The sequence below is a fragment of the Sinocyclocheilus anshuiensis genome, unplaced genomic scaffold (genome assembly GCF_001515605.1).
Source record: "Sinocyclocheilus anshuiensis isolate Anshui unplaced genomic scaffold, SAMN03320099.WGS_v1.1 scaffold2309, whole genome shotgun sequence".
Classification (NCBI taxonomy): Eukaryota; Metazoa; Chordata; class Actinopteri; order Cypriniformes; family Cyprinidae; genus Sinocyclocheilus; species Sinocyclocheilus anshuiensis.
Genome location: NW_015552700.1, coordinates 153,283 through 177,133, shown reverse-complemented (window position 1 = coordinate 177,133; position 23,851 = coordinate 153,283). Strand labels below are relative to the sequence as shown.

The 23,851-nt window shown below is 38.4% G+C and overlaps 1 protein-coding gene across 2 annotated transcripts in view; it reads left to right on the top strand.

Moving 5' to 3' along the window:
• Positions 1–23,851, top strand: part of LOC107667702 (phospholipid-transporting ATPase ID-like) — a 45,349-nt gene that overhangs the window by 6,157 nt on the left and 15,341 nt on the right. The window contains exons 1-12 of one of the 2 annotated variants that reach the window (XM_016459423.1): positions 7,175–7,730; positions 17,646–17,704; positions 17,815–17,928; positions 18,208–18,306; positions 18,469–18,530; positions 19,263–19,335; positions 20,016–20,086; positions 20,181–20,260; positions 21,258–21,416; positions 21,489–21,577; positions 21,681–21,877; positions 23,393–23,601. In XM_016459423.1, coding sequence (XP_016314909.1) covers positions 7,625–7,730; positions 17,646–17,704; positions 17,815–17,928; positions 18,208–18,306; positions 18,469–18,530; positions 19,263–19,335; positions 20,016–20,086; positions 20,181–20,260; positions 21,258–21,416; positions 21,489–21,577; positions 21,681–21,877; positions 23,393–23,601 — 1,318 coding nt within the window. In that variant the 5' untranslated portion in view covers positions 7,175–7,624. Of the gene's footprint in view, positions 1–7,174; positions 7,731–17,645; positions 17,705–17,814; positions 17,929–18,207; positions 18,307–18,468; positions 18,531–19,262; positions 19,336–20,015; positions 20,087–20,180; positions 20,261–21,257; positions 21,417–21,488; positions 21,578–21,680; positions 21,878–23,392; positions 23,602–23,851 lie in introns of those variants that run through there. The other variant, XM_016459424.1, reaches the window with a different exon arrangement.

Below are 23,851 nucleotides of genomic sequence, written 5' to 3'. Positions count from 1 at the left end.
CTGAGAGCCTCGCCACCTCTTCGGGGGTCTCTCGAGCAGCTAGCTCGGCTGTCTCCTGCCGGTCCTCCGCTTCAGGGCACCCAGCTAGCAGCTCCAAATACACCAGAGGCCAGTCTCGAGAGACTGGTTCCCTTAGTAGATTATTTAGCAGTGTGGAAACTACTGCCAGATGTATCTCGTTGGGTCCTGAAAACTGTAGAAAGAGGCTATCGCATTCAGTTTGGCGCCGCCTTTCAAAGGGGTTTTCCACACATTAGTGGGCCCCGAGCAGGCTCTGGTATTAGAACAAGAAGTGAATACTCTCTTGAGGAAGGAGGCCATCGAGGTGGTCCCTCCTCTCGACAGGGAGTCCGGGTTCTACAGCCGGTACTTAATTGTTCCAAAGAAGGATGGAGGGTTGCGCTGCGAGAGGCCTCCTCTCGCTTTAGAGAGTTGTCATGCTGAGGCCTCCGCTCCAAGAGCGGACATTTTTCTGCGAGTGTCGTCAGGCCTCCTCTCGCTACAGAGAGTTTCTGAGGCCTCCGCTCGCCAGAGCTCCGCTAGGCAGGCTAGAGTGGGGTGTAGAGGCCTCCTCTCGCTTTAGAGAGTCGTTATGCTGAGGCCTCCACTCCTAGAGCTCGGCCTATCTCCATCCTTTCCCATCACAGGAGGTTCCTGAGGTTGGCTTTCGGGCTCTCACTTCGTACTTTCACAAAGTGTGTGGATGCTGCTCTGGCTCCTCTGCGACTCCAGGGCGTCCGCATACTCAATTACATCGACGATTGGTTGATTTTAGCTCAATCAGAGCAGATGGCGGTTCGGCATCGAGAATTCGTTCTCGCTCATATGAAAGAGTTGGGGTTAAGACTAGACGCCAAGAAAAGTGTGCTTTCTCCATTAAAGAGGACCACTTATCTGGGCGTGGTATGGGATTCGACCACGATGCAGGCACGTTTGTCTCCTGCTCGGATCGAGTCGATCCTCACTGCAGTCGCGAGAGTCAGAGAAGGCTCACTGTCAAGCAGTTTCAAAAGCAGCTGGGTCTGATGGCAGCTGCTTCCAACTTGATAACTCTTGGCCTGCTGTACATGCTGTTTCTCCGCGGGGTTAACCCACTCCACCCTGAAGGTCTACGTGGCGGCTATAGAGGCCTACCACGCCCCTCTTGATGGTCACTCAGTGGGCAAGGACCCCCTGGTTACATGTTTCCTCCTCGGTGTGATGAGGCTGAGGCCTCAGGTAGGATCTCGTGTCCCTCCTTGGGACCTCGCTGTGGTGCTAGAAGCTCTCTGTAGGCCTCCCTTTGAGCCTATCGAGGAGATATCAGATCGTCTTCTTATGTGAAAGACTGTGTTTCTCTTGGCTATATCTTCTCTAAAGAGAGTTGGGGATCTGCAGGCCCTTTCTGTGGCCCCTTCCTATCTCGACTGCGCCCGGTCTGGCCAAAGCTTTTTTGTACCCTCATGCGGGGTATGTCCCTAAGGTCCCCTCCTCTACACCACGGCCTGTCGTACTCCAGGCTTTTTATCCTCCTCCCTTCAGGGAGCCCGACCAGCAGAGGCTTAATTGTATGTGTCCAGTGCGAGCACTGGATGCATACGTCCACAGAGCTGCCCTGTGGAGAAGGGCGGACCAGTTGCTTGTGTGCTACGGTCCCCCTAAGAGAGGGCTTCCAGCAACTAAGCAGACCCTCAGTCGGTGGATAGTGGATGCCATCTCCGTATGTTATGAGTCCTCTGATCTCCCCTCGCTGTTAGGGGTCAAGGCTCACTCGACTCGAAGTGTGGCAGCCTCTAAGGCTTTTTTAGCGGGTGTGCCTATGCAGGACATCTGCAACGCTGCGGGGTGGTCCACGCCCCTTACCTTTGTTAGGTTCTACGGTCACCCGCCTCTGACGTCTCGCCCATCGATTGGACTGATTACACAAATGATTCAGAGCTTGATATCGCTGAAGGCGTTCCCCTAGCGTTTTCCGACGCAGCGTCTCGTTCCCTCGGGGAACCGTGGTTACATACGTAACCTGGGACATTTTTTATCCATAGTCCAATGGAAGGGGGTTTTAGTAATATTTTAGTCATCTGAATTGTTTTATTCTTAGTCCAGTTTTAGTCGACTAAATATCATAAGACTTTAGTCAAGTAAATCTACAGTAGATTTAGTCGACTATAATCTAATGGGTTTAGTTATGGTGTAATGCGTTTATTAAGCATTTCTTTAACATTTCCAAACTCATATATTCCCACAGACAGTGGTGTATAAAGTAACCTGAAAGCCATACTCAAGTAAAAGTACAGATATCTTACCAGAAAATGACTTTGGTAGAAGTTGAAGCCACCGTTTAGAATATTACTTGAGTAAAAGTCTTAAAGTATGTGATATTTATTGTACGTAAGTATGAAAAGTATTTTTTTTATCTTAAACATACTTAAGTATTGAACGTAAAAGTACAAGTAAATGCAAAATGGAAAAGAAGCAAATAAATATATATAAAAAATGTTCATCCACGGCTTGAGTAGCAAGATTGTGTTCAGTTTTAACTCTTTCTTCCATTTTGTATTTTTGGGTAAGAATAAGAAGCACTTCATCCGGTACTTATTGTAGGTGTCTTTCATTCCAACGTAAGAAAACATTTCTGGAATCTGCATCTGAAATAGCATTTAGATGTATTTTCACAGTTTATGTATCTCAAAGGGGACATGGATGCATTTAACCTGCAGTTACAGATGCATAAATAATGTTTTGTTATTAACATAAAACCTTGAATACTTATATTTGAAATAATTTAAAACATGAACAAAATAGTCGAAATGTGAAATTAAAACCGCCAGTAGGTGGCAGCAAGTGCCTGTTAATGAGTGAGTCATTGAGATTCAACCGATTCATTCAAACGACTGATTCATTCAGGAACAAAGCATTTGACTGTTAATGAGTGAATCACTGAATCATTTATTCAACCGATTCTTTCAAAAAGCTGATTCATTCAATAAGTAAACACCGTCCATTGCTCAGAGACGCAAAACAGTGCTGTGGTCTTTGGAACTATTTTCGTTGGCAAAATTGAGCAAAAACAAGCAATATTATGTCTAAAATGTAAGTCACTTATTTCTTTACTGAACTTGTATAAAATGATTATTAAATGTGTTCATGCTGATATCTGCAGAAAAACGGTAGGCTACTCTTTGTGTGATATAGATTAAGTAAACTATATTCAATTATATAAACATAAAAAAGCATACTGAAGCATTTTTGCCGTCTACAAGTTAGAATGCCTTGAATTTTGAGTTTTAATAGACTAATAAATCACGTGTGTGCACTCTCTGTGATATACTTGATAATGTCAGATCGCACATCATTACAACACTTACCATATTATCGCAGACGATGCTGTATCGCACGCCCCTGACTCGACTTGAGTGGAAAATGAATCATTCGCGATTGTGCACGCAGCCACGCACTTTTTTTTGCACATGAGCAAAGGTGTTTTTAGGAGTCTAACTTGCAAACGGCAGACCACTGATTCGTCAAACATGCTTTCCTGCAGTCCGTGTTCTTCTGACTTCTGACTATTTTGTAGTAAGTAACGAATATTCTTCGGGGAAATGTATCGGAGTAAAAGTATACATTTTAATTAGGAAATGTAGTGGAGTAAAAGTAAAAGTTGGCTGAAATATAAAAAAATCAAGTAAAGTACAGATACTCCCAAAAAATACTTAAGTACTGTAACGACTTCGTTACAATACACCACTGCCCGCAGAAAACATCTATTACCCTGTTAAAATTAATGATATTAATGTTTGAACATGCGATATAGACACAGATTTAACTCCACATAATCTTTATCTCAAAATTAAATAAAACCACTTCTCATAAAGAAACAAGTATATGGTCCTCTTTTCAATGCAATACCAATGGTTATAGGGCCTATAATATTCAGTCTTTATAACAACTTGCATACAACATCCTTCATTCTTTCAAGATGACATTTATTTATATAAATTAAATTTAGGTTAATACTTATGAGAGCTACTAAAGTGATTCTGTCAAGAGCAGTGAGTGATTTCCTCTCTTTCTTTTGTTGATTCATTAACAATAAGGGGACAGACAACAAGTAAATTAGGCTGTTGCCCCTTTAAAACTGACTGCACAGATTCAGTATACTGGTTATATTCTCCCGACAGTTTACATTCACTTAAGACATAACCGAGTGTGTTTATGTGAAAACTCTTTAAAACAGACAATTTGAGATAATTTTTTTGTGTATTTCTCTGTTAAAATGCAAAAGAGAACTGAATTCAGTAGTCGTGCTCTGTTTGAGAGGTGCTTTTCTGTGTGCGGGATTCGGCTGTGTGCGCTTAGAAAACCGGACCGAATTAAGTGCTCTTTCGCATCGTCACGCTTTTCAAATTTATCCATATGTCTGCTTTTCTCTTACTCCCAGACGGTGACATTTTTTAACGTTTTATGAGCTGTGCAGCAAGTGTATGCAAACGTATTATCAGAGCATTACAGTTGAAATGTGTGCCATATACCCTCCTTTCCACACAGTAAGTTCTTTCTGAATGGATCTCTGTCCAATCGTCCCTCCCTAACATTTTTGTCTCGTTATTATTTGTTGACGAAAATGTCAGATTTTCGTCATTGTTTTTGTCATTCAAAAATAGTTTTTATTTCGATATCATCTCGTTTGTATCTGTGAAAAAATGTTGTTGATGAAAATTATGACGAATATTTTTCGTCATCAAAATTAAGTGTTTTGGTGAATTGGTGGCTAATTCATCAGAATTCGTACATCTCATTTGTATGATCTACTTACACCTCATAGACCTGAACCAGGTTAGATGCCATATTGAATTTGACTTGGATGAAAACGAGGCTGTGAGGGATGGACTAACAGTCTACAATAGCATACATCATATAAAGGTCCTAGATCATGAGTTTTTTTAAAGAAATTTTGTTAATTGGACAGTCGGTATGTTAAACAACAGTACAATCCACTGAACACACTCTACTTCTATCTCTCACTGCCTCATTTTCATTATTGTCAAAAATTAAATTTGCCACTACTGTTTGGTTTAGGACCTTCATGCTTTCTTTTCTGTAAAAATTTTACATTTCCATATACAGATCACATTGCACAGATTCATACAAATTCACCACCAGGTAAAATGTTTTTTTTTTTTATAACATTGGATTGTTTAGCTTAAGCAGTGATGCTTATGAAAATTAGCTTAAAAGATATGCAATATCCTCTTCATGCATCTGTAGACCTTAGTCAGGGTAGCTCCATATTTCATTTTTTATGGGGATGAAAACAACGCAGTGAGGGATAGAAGTACAGTGTGTTCAATGTAGTGTTGTTTAATAACATACAGATTGCTCAGCTGACAAAACGTCTTTACAAAAATAGGAAAAACAGTTTTGAAAAGTATGAGTCAGCAAAAATTACATGATTTAGGACATTTATACCATTCATGCCATGATAAAGTCAGTCTATTAGTAGGAAGTTAGTCTATCCCTCACAGTCTCATTTGAATCCCGGCTCACACTGTGCGATTTTGGCCACGATTTGGCCGTCTGAAACAAATTTTGAAAATCCTAAAAGATTCCTATAATCCTAGGCTAAAATCTGTAGTCTTTGATCGCTGGTTTGACGTGTTCACCGACAGCCGATTAATGGCCGTTGCAATCAAATGTTACCTCCGACGATATTCTGGCAGTGTCAGAAGTTTTGGTGCACAGTCCTGCAGTGGGACTTCTCTTACGACGAACATCAAATTGTCTTTATTTTTCAAGACAAGCCAGGATCAAAATTAATGCTAGAGAATTCTTCTAACTGCCATAAACTCTGGCGCTCCGGTCCTCTGCTCACAGAATTCATATTATGCTGCCTTTGCTATGAAAAACACCGGTTGCGCCGCTGTTTTCATGTGGTTGTGTAGTGCTGCAGCAGCTCGCAGTCACTGAACGTGTGTGGGTTGATAATGTAGAACTACGGACAAGTTTTCTTGCATGCACCCGTTTTTAACGCATCGTACAGTCTGACAACTGAGTGAGATCCCACAGTGTGACATGATCATCATGTTCGTACAGTCTGACAAGTACAATCCTAAAGGAATTTTAAAAATCACACAATGTGCGCCCGGCTTAAGGCCTATAAAATGCAATCTCCTTAACCTCCCTGAACTTGTCTGTTTGATTTAATTGGCCTGTATTGTGTTCTGTGGTGCAGTCAGATATGAACACTTGGGAAGGGCTTGTCTTCCACACTGCCATCGTGAGCAGTGGCATATATATATATATATATATATAAAAAAAATTGTGTGATTGGGTAGCCATTGGTGCGATATTGTTCCAAATCTTGGCTCTTGTGTGTTTTCATTGTGGTGCAGTGCAACATCAAAGTATATGCTGGAGCATTGTGTTTAGATAAAAAGATAAAAGTGACATGTGGCCAAGTATGGTGACCCATACTAGGAATTAGTGCTCTGCATTTATCCCATCCAAAGTGCACACACACAGCAGTGAACACACACCCGGAGCAGTGGGCAGCCATTTATGCTGCGGCGCCCGGGGAGCAGTTGGGGGTTCGGTGCCTTGCTCAAGGGCACCTCAGTCGTGGTATCGAAGGTGGAAGAGAGCGCTGTACATTCACTCCCCCCACCCACAATCCCTGCCGGTACAAGACTCGAACCCGCAACCTTTGGGTTACGAGTCCGACTCTCTAACCATTAGGCCACGACTTCCCCCATCTAACAGTCGGTAGTTTTCCTTCCTTGGCACGAGACTCCATCTCTCTCCACACACTCTGAGATACATAATAGACATAGCACGTGCAGAGACACCTGACTAGTCCAGATGTCTTCTGCAGTGCCACCCTTTCTCACCCCCCTCCTTGCCCTAAAGTATGAAACTGTCTGTTTATCAGCCATTTGACTCTGAATCTTATTATTACTGTATGGATATTTCATTGCCAGATGAGTCTATAGTTGCTGGCTCCTTCTAACCCATACATGTTTTACAGCTCTGCAGTCTTAAGTTGCCTTGGCAACCTCCTCAGCCAGTTCCTATTGGCCACATTCTCGACCAATAGAATGGCTTTCTGATTATGTCATATAAAAACAACGTCGTAGTTCTAGTGGCACTCCTCAGTGTTTTGACAGTTAATATAACATGTCGTCTTCAGCCTGGTCAAAAATCGATATTTTAGTTGAATGTCAATGAATGTTTGCTTATTTATAAATTTAAAGCCATATTCCTTTATTATACTTAAATATTTAGTCAAGAACAAACATTTTACATGAATATCTGGAACGCAGAAAGTTACTTCAGTTGAAATGGATGAGCAAAGACAGTGGTGTTGTATAGTGTAATATACTCGCGCTGCGTAAAAACATTTGAGAACTAGTTTAGTGAAAGTGTAATCGAATCACACCGAATGACCTCAAGGACTCTGCGGCAAATCAAAACTGAGAGGGAGTGAAGTGTATTTTACCGCCGCGTCTGTAATCTGATGTCTTCCACGCACCGCTCCGTCATCCGGCGCCGGTCTGCAGCTGCCGCGCGCGCGTTTCTCTGTCGCTCCGCCGGTGTGATGTCCGACTGCTGTGTGCGCAGAGCTGTGTAAACGAAACGACGGCGGGACAACATGACTATCCCGAAAGACATCCCAGAGAAGTGGTTTCCAATCATCTTCCCTCTAAAAAGGAAGAAAGAGGGATTAAGCAACGCAACAAAAATAAGCAAAGGAGCAGGTACCTTTACTTTGCGTTAGCCTATAGCCTATGTCATTTGTTTACCACAGCACAGATGAAGTCTAGTTGGTAATTACTATTATTCTAAAATATGTAACATTCATATTAGAATAGACATTTAGACATTCAGATAATAATGTCAAATTTATTTATTTTTTTATTATTTATTTAATGTATCTTCCTCCTTTAACACTTTCCTGTTATGTAAATAAACAACTTTGTCTTCTTCCATAAGTGTGCTTATTCATTCATTATTTCACTCTCATGACTGCCTCACAAAATCACATCAATGTCCAGTGACCTCTGTGTGTGTCCGTGTTTGTCCCATGACCTTGTGAATATATCCATCATGATTTCCCCAGTCAACATTCACAAATCACTCAGTCAGTTAATTGAATCTCAATTTTTTTTTATGTAAAACAGTCTTGTTTTTGATGTTATTGAGATGATTGCATAACCTAATTTCTACTTTGAAATTTTATGTCTTTTATGATCTGCCACACAATATATCTCACAATATTTATCTACCCAACTTAAAATCACTTCTCATCTGCATTTTTCCCATGCCTCATAGCCGTTTATTTCACAGTAGGTAAATGAGTAATCTGTGTGAATTGCTTATCAACATGCGGTCCGATTTAAATGTAATTTATGTTATGAATACAGCCTGCAACATTTTCACTGTCATGTTTTGTTGTTGCAAAACAGTCTGTATTTTTCACTAAAGGGAGCAAGTGCTAGAAATGTTGTAGTAACCTTTTGTTGTTGAAATTAAGTAACTGGATACTGTTCTGGTTTGTAAAGGAATTGAGCTGGACCTCTCAGATTCTGTAAAGCCAGACCGCAATTGATCAAGAATTGATGTTTGATTTGGGATCAACTTTGTGCTGTTTTTAATTTTTTTATTATAGGTCTGGGGGATTTTTATACTCAGTGGCCTCAATATATGTGTAGCATTTTCAGTTTATTATGTGGAGTCATTTGTGCCACTTTTTTTTTTTTTACCTGTACAAAAGGCTGGAAATGATTGTGAGATTACTGTGTTTTACCTCTTCATCTTTCATATGCATGTCTCACTTTCCTTATGACAAGATAAGCTGAGATGTCTGTCACATATCACAGTGTCTGTCACAGCATAGATGCTCTCATTATCAGTCACTATACAGATAGCACCATCTAGAAATGCCCAGAATGACTCAGGCTACAGAGGTGGCTGGCTGCCATGTGTAAAGGTATCCCAAGTTTAATTTCAAATGAAGAGTCCCACACAATCACCTTTGCTGTCTTATTTGTACTTGTTGTCAACCTTTAAACATTTCAAATGTGATTAGACATTAAGTATGGGTCCTGACCTTCAGTTGACTTTTAAAGGCCAAGAAATATCCATGGATAAGCTGCGGAAAGACATTCAGTGTTGTAGTGGCCATTTAAACTTGGGTAGGAACAGTTATTGTCTTTGTAACTCCAGTAACACTGTGTTCCTGGCCTTTTCAGGGGTTGATTTATTCTTAAAGGTCCCATGGCATGAAAATGTCACTTTATGAGGTTTGTTAACATTAATATGAGTTCCCCTAGCCTGCCTATGGTCCCCCAGTGGCTAGAAATGGCGATAGGTGTAAACCGAGCCCTGGGTATCCTGCTTTGCCTTTGAGAAAATGAAAGCTCAGATGGCCCAATCTGGAATCTTCCCTTTATGTCGTCATACGGGGAAAGGTTACCTCCCCTTTCTCTGCTTTGCCCGCCCAGAGAATTTGGCCCACCCATGAGAAAATGAGCTACTACCGTGCGAGGCGAGCGCAATATTTTTTTTTCCTCTTTTTCCTCGAGAGACATCATGGCTTGCAAACGAGCGAAGCATGGCAGTTGCCCCGCCTCTCTCCTCCTCATTAGCATTTAAAGCTACAGACACAGAAATGGCACGTCCTAAGGAAAGCTCATTGTGGGACTGGCTCGTAGTGGCTGAAATTCTGCACCAAGGCTGAATTTCGGGAAAGAGACTTCAGATACAGTACTAGGGACCACTTAGGCCTATATAAAAGCATCCAAAAAGCAGCAAGTCATGGGACCTTTAACACTGGGTTTGTTAAGTGAATGTCTCGAGAAGCAGTCTATTCTGACACAGTGGTGATCATCTCCTTGACTTGACTATCATATCTATGTAGTGCATTTAACATTGCCATCATTATCATTACTTCCAGTTAGAGTTCGTTAGAATTTAAAAGTGTATGGGAGATAAGTGTGGGAGATAATCATCTTTGTAGACCATTTATGCTATTAAAATGGATCTACATTTTTACGGCAGATTTTGTTATAAGTGACTTCTGAATGTATTGGATATTTATTATAATGAACAATATCCTGTAGAATTGAGTTTAAATACTCAAAAGTTTTATTTATTTATTTATTTTATACGTGCAGTTTTCCAAGTGCTTTTTGTGGTTACACTCCCACACACACACATCTAAAATAGCCTTTATGGAACATGTTTTTGCTTATTTTTGTCGCACTGAATGCATGTGCTCTGTTAGAGTGAAATGTTCTGAGATGCAGTCAGTGGGTGTTAAGCCTGTCCTTATGTGAACCCCAGTAATTCCTTTACTCAGAGAGTCCAGCTAAGAAAAGATTGCACAGATGCTATTTAAACTGAACTGAGCTGGATGATGACATCACTGAATTCAATTATGAACTGCCCTTAACTGAAAATTGAGTGTTTACTATTGTCATTTTGCATTATTGACACACTATTTACCTAATTAATGCTGTACAGTTGCTTTGACACAATCTGTATTGTTAAAAGCACTATATATATTTTAAAAGAGGAATACTGATAGTGAGAGATGAAGAGTTGTTTCCGATATGGATAGATGAGTCAGCCAGATAAAAAAAAAAAGTGACGTGACATGTGGCCAAGTATGGTGGGCATATGAAGGCACTTGGCAAAGAGAAGAAGGGATAGGGAAATGGGAAATGGGAGCATGAAGTGAAGGGTCATGTGGAGATCATGTGCTTTATTTTAAAGGGGTCATATGATGCTGCTAAAAATAACATTATTTTGTGTATTTGGTGTAATGAAATGTGTTTATGCGGTTTAAGGTTAAAAAAACACATTTTCCACATACTATACATTATTGTTTCTCCTCTATGCCTTTAAATATAACTTAACCACTGATTTCTAGTCGTGTCCTCTTTTGGAAGGCCAAACAAAGTAGTTTCGCTTTCACAACGAAACACAGCGTCACACACTGCGGGCTAGAGTGAGCTGCGGCCGGCGGCCTAGAGTGAGCGGAGGCCGACTTGAGTGAGCGGCGGCGGGCTTGCGGCAACCACTTGAGACGTCCCCAGGCTGGACTCCGCTTCGTCCACTGTGAAAGCCGATCCGGTGATCCACAGCGTGAAGTTGATGTATTTCCTCAGCGACCAGCATGGATCAGCTCTAGGCATGATGAAGCGGATATCGTCCTATTTTGGAAGGCCAAACAAAGTAGTTTCGCTTTCACAACGAAACACACAGAACACAAACACACACGCGCGTCTTCACGACATGGCGGCGGCGGCAACAATATTACAGTGAGAATAAAAGTTACGCCTTTTTTCTTTGCGTGAACATTTGGGTGGCGTTATGCAAATCTTCCCACACAGTGACGTAGACATGTGGGGGCTTGTTAGAACGAGACGTTTTAGGTAGGCGTGGTTGACTCTTAACTTTTATAAACAATATCTCTTTGGATTGGAGACTTTAGTCTTTGCAACTTTACAACTCTTCTTTATGCACCAAGAGCTTGTAACACTCCAAAGAGAAAGGAAAAATTGAAATCGCATCATATGACCCCTTTAAACAAATAAACAAATGCTTCATGATGCTCAGCAGATGTTTTGGCGTTAAAGCATAGTACACGTTCTCTCAACATACATCTTTTTCAGGAGAATGTGAGTGAAGTAAAATTTTAAAGCAGTAAATTAAGAGAATAACTCTAGGCAAATGCAAGCATTTACATGAAAACATTAGTGAGTATTTGGCCTCTGTTAAGGATGGAGTCATGCATTTGGCTCGTGTTCTGGCTGTTCCTCTGCTGTGTGTGCAAAAAGGTTGGAGTACAGTAGCAATTAGCTCACCCACTTAGAGGCTAATTTGAGCCTGTGGCTTGTCTCTTTTAGACATTAAATGAGACAAATGCTTTGAAATAGTGGAGACAACACAACCCTCTACATAGCGAGTAAATCACTCGCATATGCGACTAAATCTTACTCTGGGCGACTAAATGATGTCTAATATTAGCCACTGGCTAATAAATTCAAAGATTTTACTCGCCAGTGTGTGAGTTGGAGGTTAAGTATAAGTTTGAACTACCGCTTTCTCCGGTAGTGGGCGGAACTAATGCGCAAACGGCAATCTTATTAGCTGGCGGTCACCTATTATCGTCCCTGTTTTGATTTCAGCAAATCAGTTCGAGCGAACGCACACAACCTGATTAATATTCATGAATCCAGTAGCTCATTAATCCTTGGTGCGTTTTATATTGTTCTTATTAGTAGAATAAGATGCTTATTCTATGTACAATGTACAATGCTTGACTGACTGATGTTAAACGTGTACTTTCAGATATTTATAAAACTGTGCCATTTTACAAACAAATATATATATATATATATTTATATATCAGTCTGGCGAGTAAACAAAAAAATTTACTAGCCAATGGCGATTCAATTGCCGAGGTGTTCGTAGAGGGCTGCAACAGAAACCTCAGTGGTGCTTTAGTGTTGCTTTGACACTTTGATTCCCTTTGATAGCAATTGATTGTTTTTTATATCAAAAGGCAAATTTGCTGTTAACTTGAGAAGAATCTATATTATTTGAAGTTATTTGAACTTTTATTTCTCTCACGTCATGGTTTGCTCAGATTTTTCTTTCTTCAGACTTCAAAGTCAATGAAAAAAACAAGTGTCCATGGTAAAGAAAAAACTTTAAAAAGGTGTTTTATAACATGTGCAAAGTTTCTTTATGCTCTTTGTTTTCCTGTTAGATTCATATGGTTTGAAAAACCATTTATATAATTTTCAAGAAAAAAATAATGTGGTAAAACCATAAATATATGCGAGTATCTCATTTTAATCATTTAAAAAAAGCTTTTTTTCCACGTTAGAACATTTTATTATTATTATTATTATTTAAAAAAAACATAAATTATTAATTATTATACCATCATGTTTTTAAGTGGTTGTATCGCGAAATATTTTACCTTTCCTTCTCAAAAAATGTTATTCTCAAATATCTGATACAGAAGACTTAGGTAATGGCTGCTGGAAATTCAGATTTGCCATTTCCAGAATAAAATTAAAATAGAAATATTAAAATAGAAAACAGTTCTTTTAAATTTGAATAATATTTCATAGTATTAAATATTTTACTGTATTTTCCATCAAATAAATGCAGCCTTGCTGAGCACATTAGACTTAGGCCTATGCCAGAATAATTTTCAGAAATTAAAAACGATTTATAATAGAAGAAATTTATTCAATGTGTATTTAATGTATTTTTGAATAAATGAATAATATCATGGTAAAAAATGAGCATCCTGTCAATCACAACAAAGCTTCGCATGACTTTCAGATAAGTCTGTGCACCACTAGCTTACACAGACATATGTATTGCAGCACTGCACATCCATAACTTGCTGGTCTGTTTGAATTTGCACAGATTTGTGAGCTAGCATAGCGGATGTCCTTGGCAGTAGTGCTGAATCACAACAATAACCGCTCCTTCTCTGTCAACGGCTCTTTTTTGAGAAACGTCACACAAGCAATGTTTCACTGCGGCTCTCGCTTGTCCTTGGCTGTATTAGTAAGGGCGCTTTGTTAAAAGTGCTTAATGGCCCAGTTTGCTGAGGTGCTCTCCGGGTGGAACCAGACCCTCCAACGGCCAATGCCATTATGTCATTGGCAGCCAATAGGCAGGTAATGCACTCTCAGACTCTGGCAGCAGCAGTGTGGTTTTCCATCAGGACTGATAACAGAGAGGCAGAGAGTACAACAGATAGCCATGAGCAAAGGTAGAAAGACGTGACCTTGAGGAAGAGAGGAGAAGATGAAAGAGTATAGGATGATGAGTGATGGGACAGGAAGGAGATAGCATAAGGATAGCTGAGAGGACCGATACAGGTTTTAGCTTTTCAAAATACAATAAAGGAAGGAGTGAGTTAAATAAAACTAAGTCAGCCTTCATGGTTATTAATGTTTGTATGATACTACCATAGATAACTTTCTTGTACAGTATATGAAGGACATCAAAATGCTACATTTTTAGAATTGTGATCTTGAAAAAGCTGTTTTATTTGTTTATTTCATGGAGTATACAGCTTGTCCTGTAGTGTGACCCGTGTCAACAATGACAAAAGTTGCTTCAGTCAATTGAGAGAGAGAAAGAGTTTACTGAAGACCAACACTAACCCAGCAGCATTGAGTGCAAGGACTGAACCTCCAACTCATATAAAATATGTATAACTAGTATACAAAATCACTTGATATCAGGTTAAACTCCCCGATAAATCTGGAAATATTCCAAACATTGTATCCTGTTTCATGAAAACAAAAAATGAATGCAGTATTTAGAGAAATACAGGTTTCATTTATTAGGCCTATCATTGGAACACAATGTTCTTTACTGGTAAGCAAGATTCACAAGGATTGCATAACTCAGGAACAAACACAGGGAACAATACGTTCAAGCAAATGATCAAACTTAAGCTGATGTAAACTTACAGTATGACTCATTTCCAAGCTACCAATGGAGATGCACTGTACAGTGTTACAAATGCTGAGAATAAATGTGTTAAGGCCTATTCACACCAAGACTGCTGAATAAAAAGATAACTGTATTGATAACTATATTAGCTTCACACCAACGCACAATAATGTTCTATTTATCTTACATCTGCAGCTTTAAATGCTTGGGCTTAATAAAGTTGGGTGGATTTTGATTGCATCTCAAAGTTTTTATTATTCAGCAGCTGAAAAAATAGTTTGAAAGTGATTCCCATTCCTCTCTCATTATCATTTTAGTTGTGGTATTACTTTCCTATTTTCATAGAATTAGGATGATTATTAAAACTTCATAGTTATAATACTTTGTGTGAACGGCCTTTAACCTGATGCATTATTGACCTAAGTGACCCTAGGAATGGTACCTAAGAATAGTTAACCCAAACAATTCTGTCATCATTTACTCACCCTGGTGTCATTCCAAACCTGCGTAATCTGATTTTCTCTTTTTCACAAAAGAAGATTTTGAACAACGTTGAGGTCCAAACAACATTGGACCTCGTTGATTTTCATTGTATGGACCAAAAAAACAGACATTTTTTAAAATACCTTCATTTGTGTTCTGCAGAAGAAAGAAAGACAAGCCAGTTTCGAATGACATGAGAGTGAGAAAATGCTGACAGAATTTTCTGTCTTTAAGAGTACATTAGTACCCTGACCTACTTAGCTTCATACAGTTAAGAATACAAAGGTGTACTTTTAAAGGTACTGCCCCAGTGACAGGATAAATGTGACCCTGGACCACAAAACCAGTCATAAGTCGCTGGGGTATATTTGTAGCAATAGCCAAAAATACATTGTATTTGTCAAAATTATTGATTTTTCTTTTATGCCAAAAATCATTAGGACATTAAGTAAAGATCATGTTACATGAAGATATTTTGTAAATTTCCTACTGTAAATATATCAAAACTTAATCTTTGATTAGTAATATGCATAGCTAAGAACTTAATTTGGACAACTTTAAAGGCCAAATCTCAGCCAAATATTGTCCTATCCCAGCAAACCATACATCAATGGAAAAAAAAAAGTATTTTTTTATTTATTCAGCTTTCAGACGATGTATAAATATCAATTTCGAAAAATTCACCCTTATGACTGGTTTTGTGGTCCAGGGTCACAAATGTGCAATTTTTGCTGATGGTGTATAGATGGGTTTTTTTTGTGGCAGCTTAAAGTGCTTGCTTCAGTGTGTTGCTGTGTGTTGACTATGTGGGCAGTGCATATAAATCGGCCATTATAGAGGCGAAATATGAGAGAGCCAAGCTGTCTTAACACAGGAAACCACAAGCAGAGAGAGTCTCAGTGACTGAGCAGAGGACCAGAGCAGGTGTGAAGGGCTCATGCAGGAGGAAATGCATGACTACAGACTGGCTATATCTATTCGTGTGCATGGGTTTATGGGTTTGACCTTTTGATGCACATGTAAATGGTGCAGATGCAGCTCTTGGCCATTCATCAGACCTCTTTCTCTCACTCCTGAGCAGGGAGTAATGAGGTCAGTCTTTTTATTTTCGTACAAGATTCTCATCAATATTATAGCAGCACAGAGTGAAACCCGACCAACCAAATGCTTCAACATATCTTCGTCTGTATAATAAGCCTCTTGCAAACTACCACAATGAAAGTTTTGTCTTTTGTCTTCAGAGGAGAGATCTGATTGGGATGTTTTGCTCAGCAGTTCCTTGGTCCATCAGTAAATCTAGAGTGTTTGGAAATTCATGCTGTCTAAGATCTTTTCAGCAGGGTAGAGCAGAGGAACGTGTCTCCTCCAAAAAGATGCAGCGAGTCACCCATGGATAATATGATGTGATACACACACACACACACACACACACACTCAGGCTTTCACATGGAGTGGCCATTACCCAGCATAAAAAACTGTGCAGCTGTGAGCACAGGATGTGAGAGATGCATAGCAAAGTGAATCCGACAGCCATTTTCTGCAATTTCTGTCAAAAGACGAGAGAACCAAAAGAAAGCTTTTCTCAGATACAAGCAATGTTTTTGTATCTTATGTGTCAGTCTGGCTGGAAACGCTGTGGTGTTAAGAGCTTTGTGTGAGCTTTTGAAACCGTGAGTCTCGTTTTCAGCAGAAGTGAAAACAGCAGGTTTATGACTATATGCTAACCGCAGCTATTCTGTCACAGTCCCGTTTTCAGCCTCATAATGCAGAAATTAATCTGTCACACTACAATAAGCCATGACTTCCTTTTCTTTGTTGTGCTGCGTTTGCCTTGGCAACCACAGATCTATCTCACTTGATTAAAGCTGGTGTTTAGCACTGACACGACCCTCTGATTGTGTAGTTTGTCTCATGGGGAACTGAAAGTTACTGTATACCACTGTAACTGCATGATATATGTGAGTGTGTGAACATATTAAAGCCCCACGTTGTGCGTTTTCTATTTCCCTTTCAGTAGAGTTTAAGCATTTCAGAAGTTTCAGATGAGAAACAAATCAAGTTGTTGGACCCAGCTAACAAATTTATGTGCTAAGAATGTTTTCCAAATGTTCTTTTTTGGTTGTGGGGACAGCGATTTTGAGATGTTCTAAAAACATGAAATTTTCAAGTTTTCTTAATATTAGTAGAACGTTATTTTTAGGTTAGTATAATGTTCATGCAACGTTCTTTTAACTAAATTTTATGAACAACTTAACATTCTAGGATCGTTGATTTGTAACATTCCAAGAAAGTAAAAATGTCCAGTTTCCTTGATGATATTAGAGTATTATGGCGTGTGGGACAGTGCTATAAAAGGATAGTTCAACCAAACTCATATTTATGGAACACAAAAAAATATATTTTGAGTTTTTTTAATCATACACTTGAAATCAATGGTCACCAAAACTTTTAGTAAGTCAGAGTGGTTTAGAATGACATGAGGGTGCGTAAATAATGACTACATTTTTATTCTTGGGTGAAACATCACTTAAAAGCAAATCACTTGGTTGAAACTGAGGAAACATTTCCAGACATTATTAACTGGGGAAAAATTAAGACTCAATTGTAATGGTCTATCACTGGCATCAACATTATTTTTTATATTTGATATATTTCAGGCAATTTTTACATCTCAGTGTTTGTTTTCTTCACAGAGGAGGAAAGGAGAGTCCGAGCCAACGATAGAGAGTACAATGAGAAGTTCCAGTATGCTGTAAGTCGCACATACAACCTATACATCATAAATATACTATAGATTATTTGTGTACAGTTTTCTTCTGCATCTCCTTCACCTCTCCCCATCATCTCTTTCACTGTCCACAGAGCAACTGCATCATGACCTCAAAGTACAACATCATTACCTTCCTTCCAGTCAACCTGTTTGAGCAGTTCCAGGAAGTTGCCAATACCTACTTCCTGTTTCTCCTCATACTGCAGGTATATACTCCGAATGAATTCTTACTTTGAATGCTTATTACAAGTGTAGAGAAAAAAAGTAATTTATTTTGTAAAGGTAAATTCATTGCTGTGACCATGGCAATATTCCTCCTTTCCTAAAGGCTACAGTTAGCAAGCTCATGGATGCTTATGAACACAGTAATTTTGACAGATTGTTTGAACATGTTCACACTAATTACACTAGTAACACTAGTAGGTGAATCAGTGAGTGCTATAAAAATGCTTTAAAAAGTAATTGTGTGTACGTTTTTGTCTCAGTTGATTCCACAGATTTCCTCATTATCCTGGTTCACCACCATTGTGCCTTTAGTGCTGGTGCTGAGCATCACTGCAGTTAAAGATGCCACCGATGACTATGTGAGTCTCACGCACGCACACTTATAACTTACTGTAACTGCCAAGCCCCCCTCCACGCAGAAATATGGTAACACTCATGCTAATCACCTAACACACCACAACTACCACACGAAAACACCATCAGACACATACATTTCACACACATCTCTGTTTCTCTCACAGTTTCGTCACAAGAGTGACAACCAGGTGAATAACCGTCAGTCTCAGGTCCTCATCGGTGGCATGTGAGTCTCGTATTAATATACGCACTTCCTTTTACATTGTGTTTACAAGAAAATATAAATGTTGTTTACAAAAAATATAAATGTGGCCGAGTGGATAGTGACTGTTCATGGCATAGAAGCACTGTTGGCTCAATATTTAGTATGTTTATATATGTGACCCTGGACCACAAAACCTTTTTAAGTTTAAGCGTCTTAAGTCGCTTTGGTATATTTGTAGCAATAGCCAAAAAAACATTGTATGGGTCAAAATGATTGATTTTTCTTTTATGCCAAAAATCATTAGGACATTAAGTAAAGATCATGTTCCATGAAGATATTTTGTAAATGTCCTACTGTAAATATATCAAAACTTAATTTTTGATTAGTAATATGCTTTGCTAAAAACTTCATTTGGACAACTTTAAAGGCGATTTTCTCAATATTTTGATTTTTTTGCACCCTCAGATTCCAGATTTTCAAATAGTTGTATCTCGGCCAAATATTGTCATATCCTAACAAACCATGCATTAATGGAAAGCTTATTAATTCAGCTTTCATATGATGTATAAATCTCAATTTCGAAAAATTGATCCTTATGACTGGTTTTGTGGTCCAGGGTCTCACACACACACACACACACACACACACACATATATATATATATATATATATATACTTTTAATTGTTGTATAGTAATTTTCCAACAATCACAAAGCATTAATAAGTATCCTATACTTTTTTTTACTTTCTCAGTCTTCAGAAGGAGAAATGGATGAATGTCAGAGTGGGAGACATCATCAAACTGGAGAACAACCAGTTTGTGGCAGTGAGTTTTCCTCTATAGTCCTTCTTGACATTAATTAATTAATTCAACTTGGTTTAATAAAATAAAAAGACTCTTTACTAGCTCAGCAGTCTCAGACATTACTTGCAGTAATTCAGGGTCATGTATGCATCAATGTCTGATGCATTTGCTCTTGAATACTGCACTGTGATATTGATCCAGTAGCCAAGGTCTAATTAGCTGATTCTGCCTCTGGTTATGTAACCCTGACTCTCGAGGATGCAGTTTAGGTGTCTTGTTAATATGCTAATGCAGTTTGGTCTCACTGTATATCAGTGTTATTTTAATATTATATACGGTAGATACTATTATAGTTTTTAGTGATATTTTTGAATAGCTTTCCTTTGTGTACTACTCAAATTTCATTTTAATTTTAGTTCTATTTTTTTAGTAATTTTGTCATGTGCTTTCATAGTTTTTATTAATTTTTGTTTTTAAAAAAAATATTACTATTTAGATTTATTTTTATTTAAATTTTAGTTTTCATTTATTTTATTTTCAAATTAGTAATCTTAGTGTGTCAGCTTTATAAATGCTGCATTTGGAATAAGTTTTCACCTAATATTTATAATTTATATTATTTCAGCTTATTTTAATTAACAAAAACATTTTAATAGTTTCAGCTAATAATAGCACTGCGGCATACTGTATATGTGTTACAGGCTGACCTGCTCCTGTTGTCCAGCAGTGAACCACATGGCCTCTGTTACATTGAAACTGCAGAACTGGATGGGTATGACTGTGTTTATTTCTCGAATTTGCTGTGTAACATGATTTCATACTTCCAGTGCAACTTAATAAAATGACAATGAATTTTTCTGCCACAGCGAGACGAACATGAAGGTGCGTCAGTCTCTGTCTGTTACCTCAGAGCTGGGAGATCCTAATAACCTGGCCCGGTTTGATGGTATGTGATTTGGTATTGATGCGAAAGTTAGCCAGAGTGGAAATGAGAAAGTGAACTAGTAAGAAAAAGAAACAGCTGAGCAATCTTGTGAACTGATAAATGAGGGAACTTGTTTGCATGCAGTATGTTTCAGATTTGCAGAAGTTTATGGAACAAAAATAGAAAGGCAATAAAAGGAATTGCATATTTTCATTGGGGGTATTCCTGTGTGAGTTGCACTCACTGATAACCACAGTTTATTTACGTATTTTAGCACAGATTCACTATTCAGATTCAAGTAATTAAGCAAAGCAGGTAACAGCACAAACTCATCCAAAAGAAATCTGTGCAAAATAAAATAATGAATACAATATAATGTATAATTGAATAAATAAAATGTGTAATTAAAGTTAAATTGACATTTCTGAAAATATTTACTTAATTTAAAGGGGTCATATGATGCTTTTTTAAAGATCATTGAGACTTTAGTCTTTGCAACTTCAGGGATCTTATCTATGCACAATCAGCTTGTAACACTCCAAAGAGAAAGGAAAACTTGAAATCGCATCATATGACCCCTTTAAGTATGCATGATGAAGTGCTATACCAGCGCAGATAACGTCAAGATAAATTTGATTATGGGCTAGTGAATAGATGCGCTAAAAATGCAAAAGTGCAACAACTGTTTGACCCCACTATGAGTTAGTTTACTGGAGGAAGCGAGAACAAAAGATACAGTGAGTCAAAGTGTGCGGAAAGTAAATTATGTGGTGGACAGTTTCTCAGCAACATTTCTTTAACACCCAACACAATATACTACCACACACACACACACACACACACACCATCAAACCTGTGTCAGCACAGACCACCCACGCTTCCTGTTTTTAAAGAACAACAAAAAATTCCAAAGCTCACAGGATGTACCGAGACCCAGGATGCTGAACAGTTGGTCATAACACATATTACATAAAATAATACTGTTTCGATATTTCACACGTGCTGTGTGTATGTTCAGGAGAAGTGGTGTGTGAGCCTCCCAACAACAAGCTTGACCGTTTCTGCGGGACTCTGTATTGGAAAGACTGCAAGTACCCCCTCAGCAACCAGAACATGCTGCTTCGCGGCTGCGTCCTGCGCAACACAGAGAGCTGCTATGGCCTTGTTATTTTCGCAGGTTGGTGTATGTGTTTATGTGAATATGTGTATGTGATTAGTTTTCATTTTAACCTGTCATGGTGCACCTCAGGTCCTGACACCAAACTGATGCAGAACAGCGGACGGACTAAGTTCAAGCGCACCAGTATAGACAGACTGATGAATACACTGGTGCTGTGGGTGAGAAACACACTCACTTACAAACCTCTGCTGAATTATCGAACCGAAATATATAAACAGCATACACTCTGCAAATTAATGTTTGTAATTTTCCCCTCCTCAGATTTTTGGGTTCCTGGTGTGTATGGGAGTGATCTTGGCCATAGGAAATGCAGTTTGGGAAAAAGAAGTGGGTGCTCTGTTCCAGAGCTTTCTTCCTTGGGACCCTACAGTGGACAACTTCCTGTTCTCGGCCTTCCTGTCCTTCTGGTCCTATGTCATCATCCTCAACACAGTCGTGCCCATCTCCCTCTATGTCAGGTGAGAGAGAGCAAGATGTGGAGGGAGAAATGTCGTAATGGAGGGAAAAGGATGAATTATCCAGTGGGAACTGTTCAGGTGGCACTTGAATATAATCAAATAAAAAATATAGAAAATGGACTGCAGCAATACAATTTTTTGAACATAAATGTAAAATTCATATGAGCTGTCTTATTTCCTATTTATTTTATATGAGGTTTGTCAGCTATTCCAATTATCCAATTTAGGACTTTTTGGATTTTTATTTTTAGGGATAAACAATGCTAAGCATTACATTTTAAGTCATTCAAAGAACATTTTTACTACAATTATTTAAATATCAATTTAACCGTTTATCTTAAAATTGTGTTGTTGTTGTATCAGGGTTATTATCAAAAACTATTAAAAACACTTTTGTTAACTGAAATATAAATCTAAATATTAAATGAAAAACTGAAAATAGATGAAAATTAGAAATTTTGCCTTGGCAACTAACTGAAATAACTGAAATAAGGTTAAGTTGAAGTATTAAAATTACTAACTGGAAAAAAAAATGTAAACTAAAATTGAACTGAAATAAACGCAGTAAATTAAATCTGAATAAAAAAAAAAATAATACTAAATGAAAAAATAATAAAATTACACAAAATTCAACTAATTAAATTACAAGCAATATATAAAATAAGTGAATTAAATGAAATCTCATTTAAAACATAATATATAAAATAAGCGAATAAAATAAAAGCTAATTTAAAACATAATATATAAAATAAGCGAATAAAATAAAAGCTCATTTAAAACATTAATAAAAACTATAATAGTATATGAATAACACCATTAGACACCAGTGTATCATATTCATGAAAATTCCAATTAAAATCTACTTATCTTCTTTGATTTAGGTGCTGTTTTTGGGGGGAAGTACTAGCTTAGATTCATTTTATGCTTAATGCATCCTTTATGCATTCTGCTGTTTATTTTATTTTGATTTATTTTGTTGTTTTCATGTTTCCTCAGACTTTCCCTAACAGGTAAGAGATAGACCCCATAGACCCTTTTTTCTCTCTCTGACATAACAACAGCCTCCCGTATAACACAGTCCATATAACACCACTAAAATCCTGACCGAACCTTTCTGAACCAGCTCTCTGAATGAGCTCTAACTCTGCCGTGTGGTCCAGTGAATGTAACCCACCTCTGACTGGTACAGACTCGTACAGGAAGAACTGCAGCATGGCACAGCATGCACATACCCAAAATCAGTTTTTTGACAGATTTGTGAAGTCTCTATAAATTAAATCTTGCTTTTAATGGTCTGGTAGACTGTTGTGCCATTGTCTGTCTCAGCTGCATACTAAATAACCTATGTCTTTAGAACAGGAAAACTGTGTATTTTTGTGTGCGTTTTGTTGTGAGTTTGCCATGTGGTCAGAGATCTGCAGTCAATTTGAGTGTTTCTACTGAAAAGCAGGTCACATTTGCATTGTGATGATAACCCTCCGTCTGTTTCTCTTTCCATCGGTCTGATTCTCTTAGTGTGGAGGTGATTCGTCTGGGTCACAGTTATTTCATTAATTGGGACCGGCGGATGTTCTGCAGCCGTAGTAACACAGCAGCAGAGGCCCGGACCACCACACTAAATGAAGAGCTGGGACAGGTGGAGTACATCTTCAGTGACAAGACAGGAACCCTCACCCAGAACATCATGATCTTCAACAAGTGCTCCATCAACAGTCACGCATATGGTGAGGAGCAACATATGGCAGTTATATCCATAGTATAATGTGCAATCAGCTGGCCATTATCATATATATTAGTCTTGCATCATGTTGATGTGGATTATATGGTAATAATGACCAGCTGACTGTACATTACTTTATTTATTACACAGCTGCTTACCAATCAAGTATATATATATATACAGTGGGTACGGAAAGTATTCAGACCCCCTTAAATTTTTCACTCTTTGTTATATTGCAGCCATTTGCTAAAATC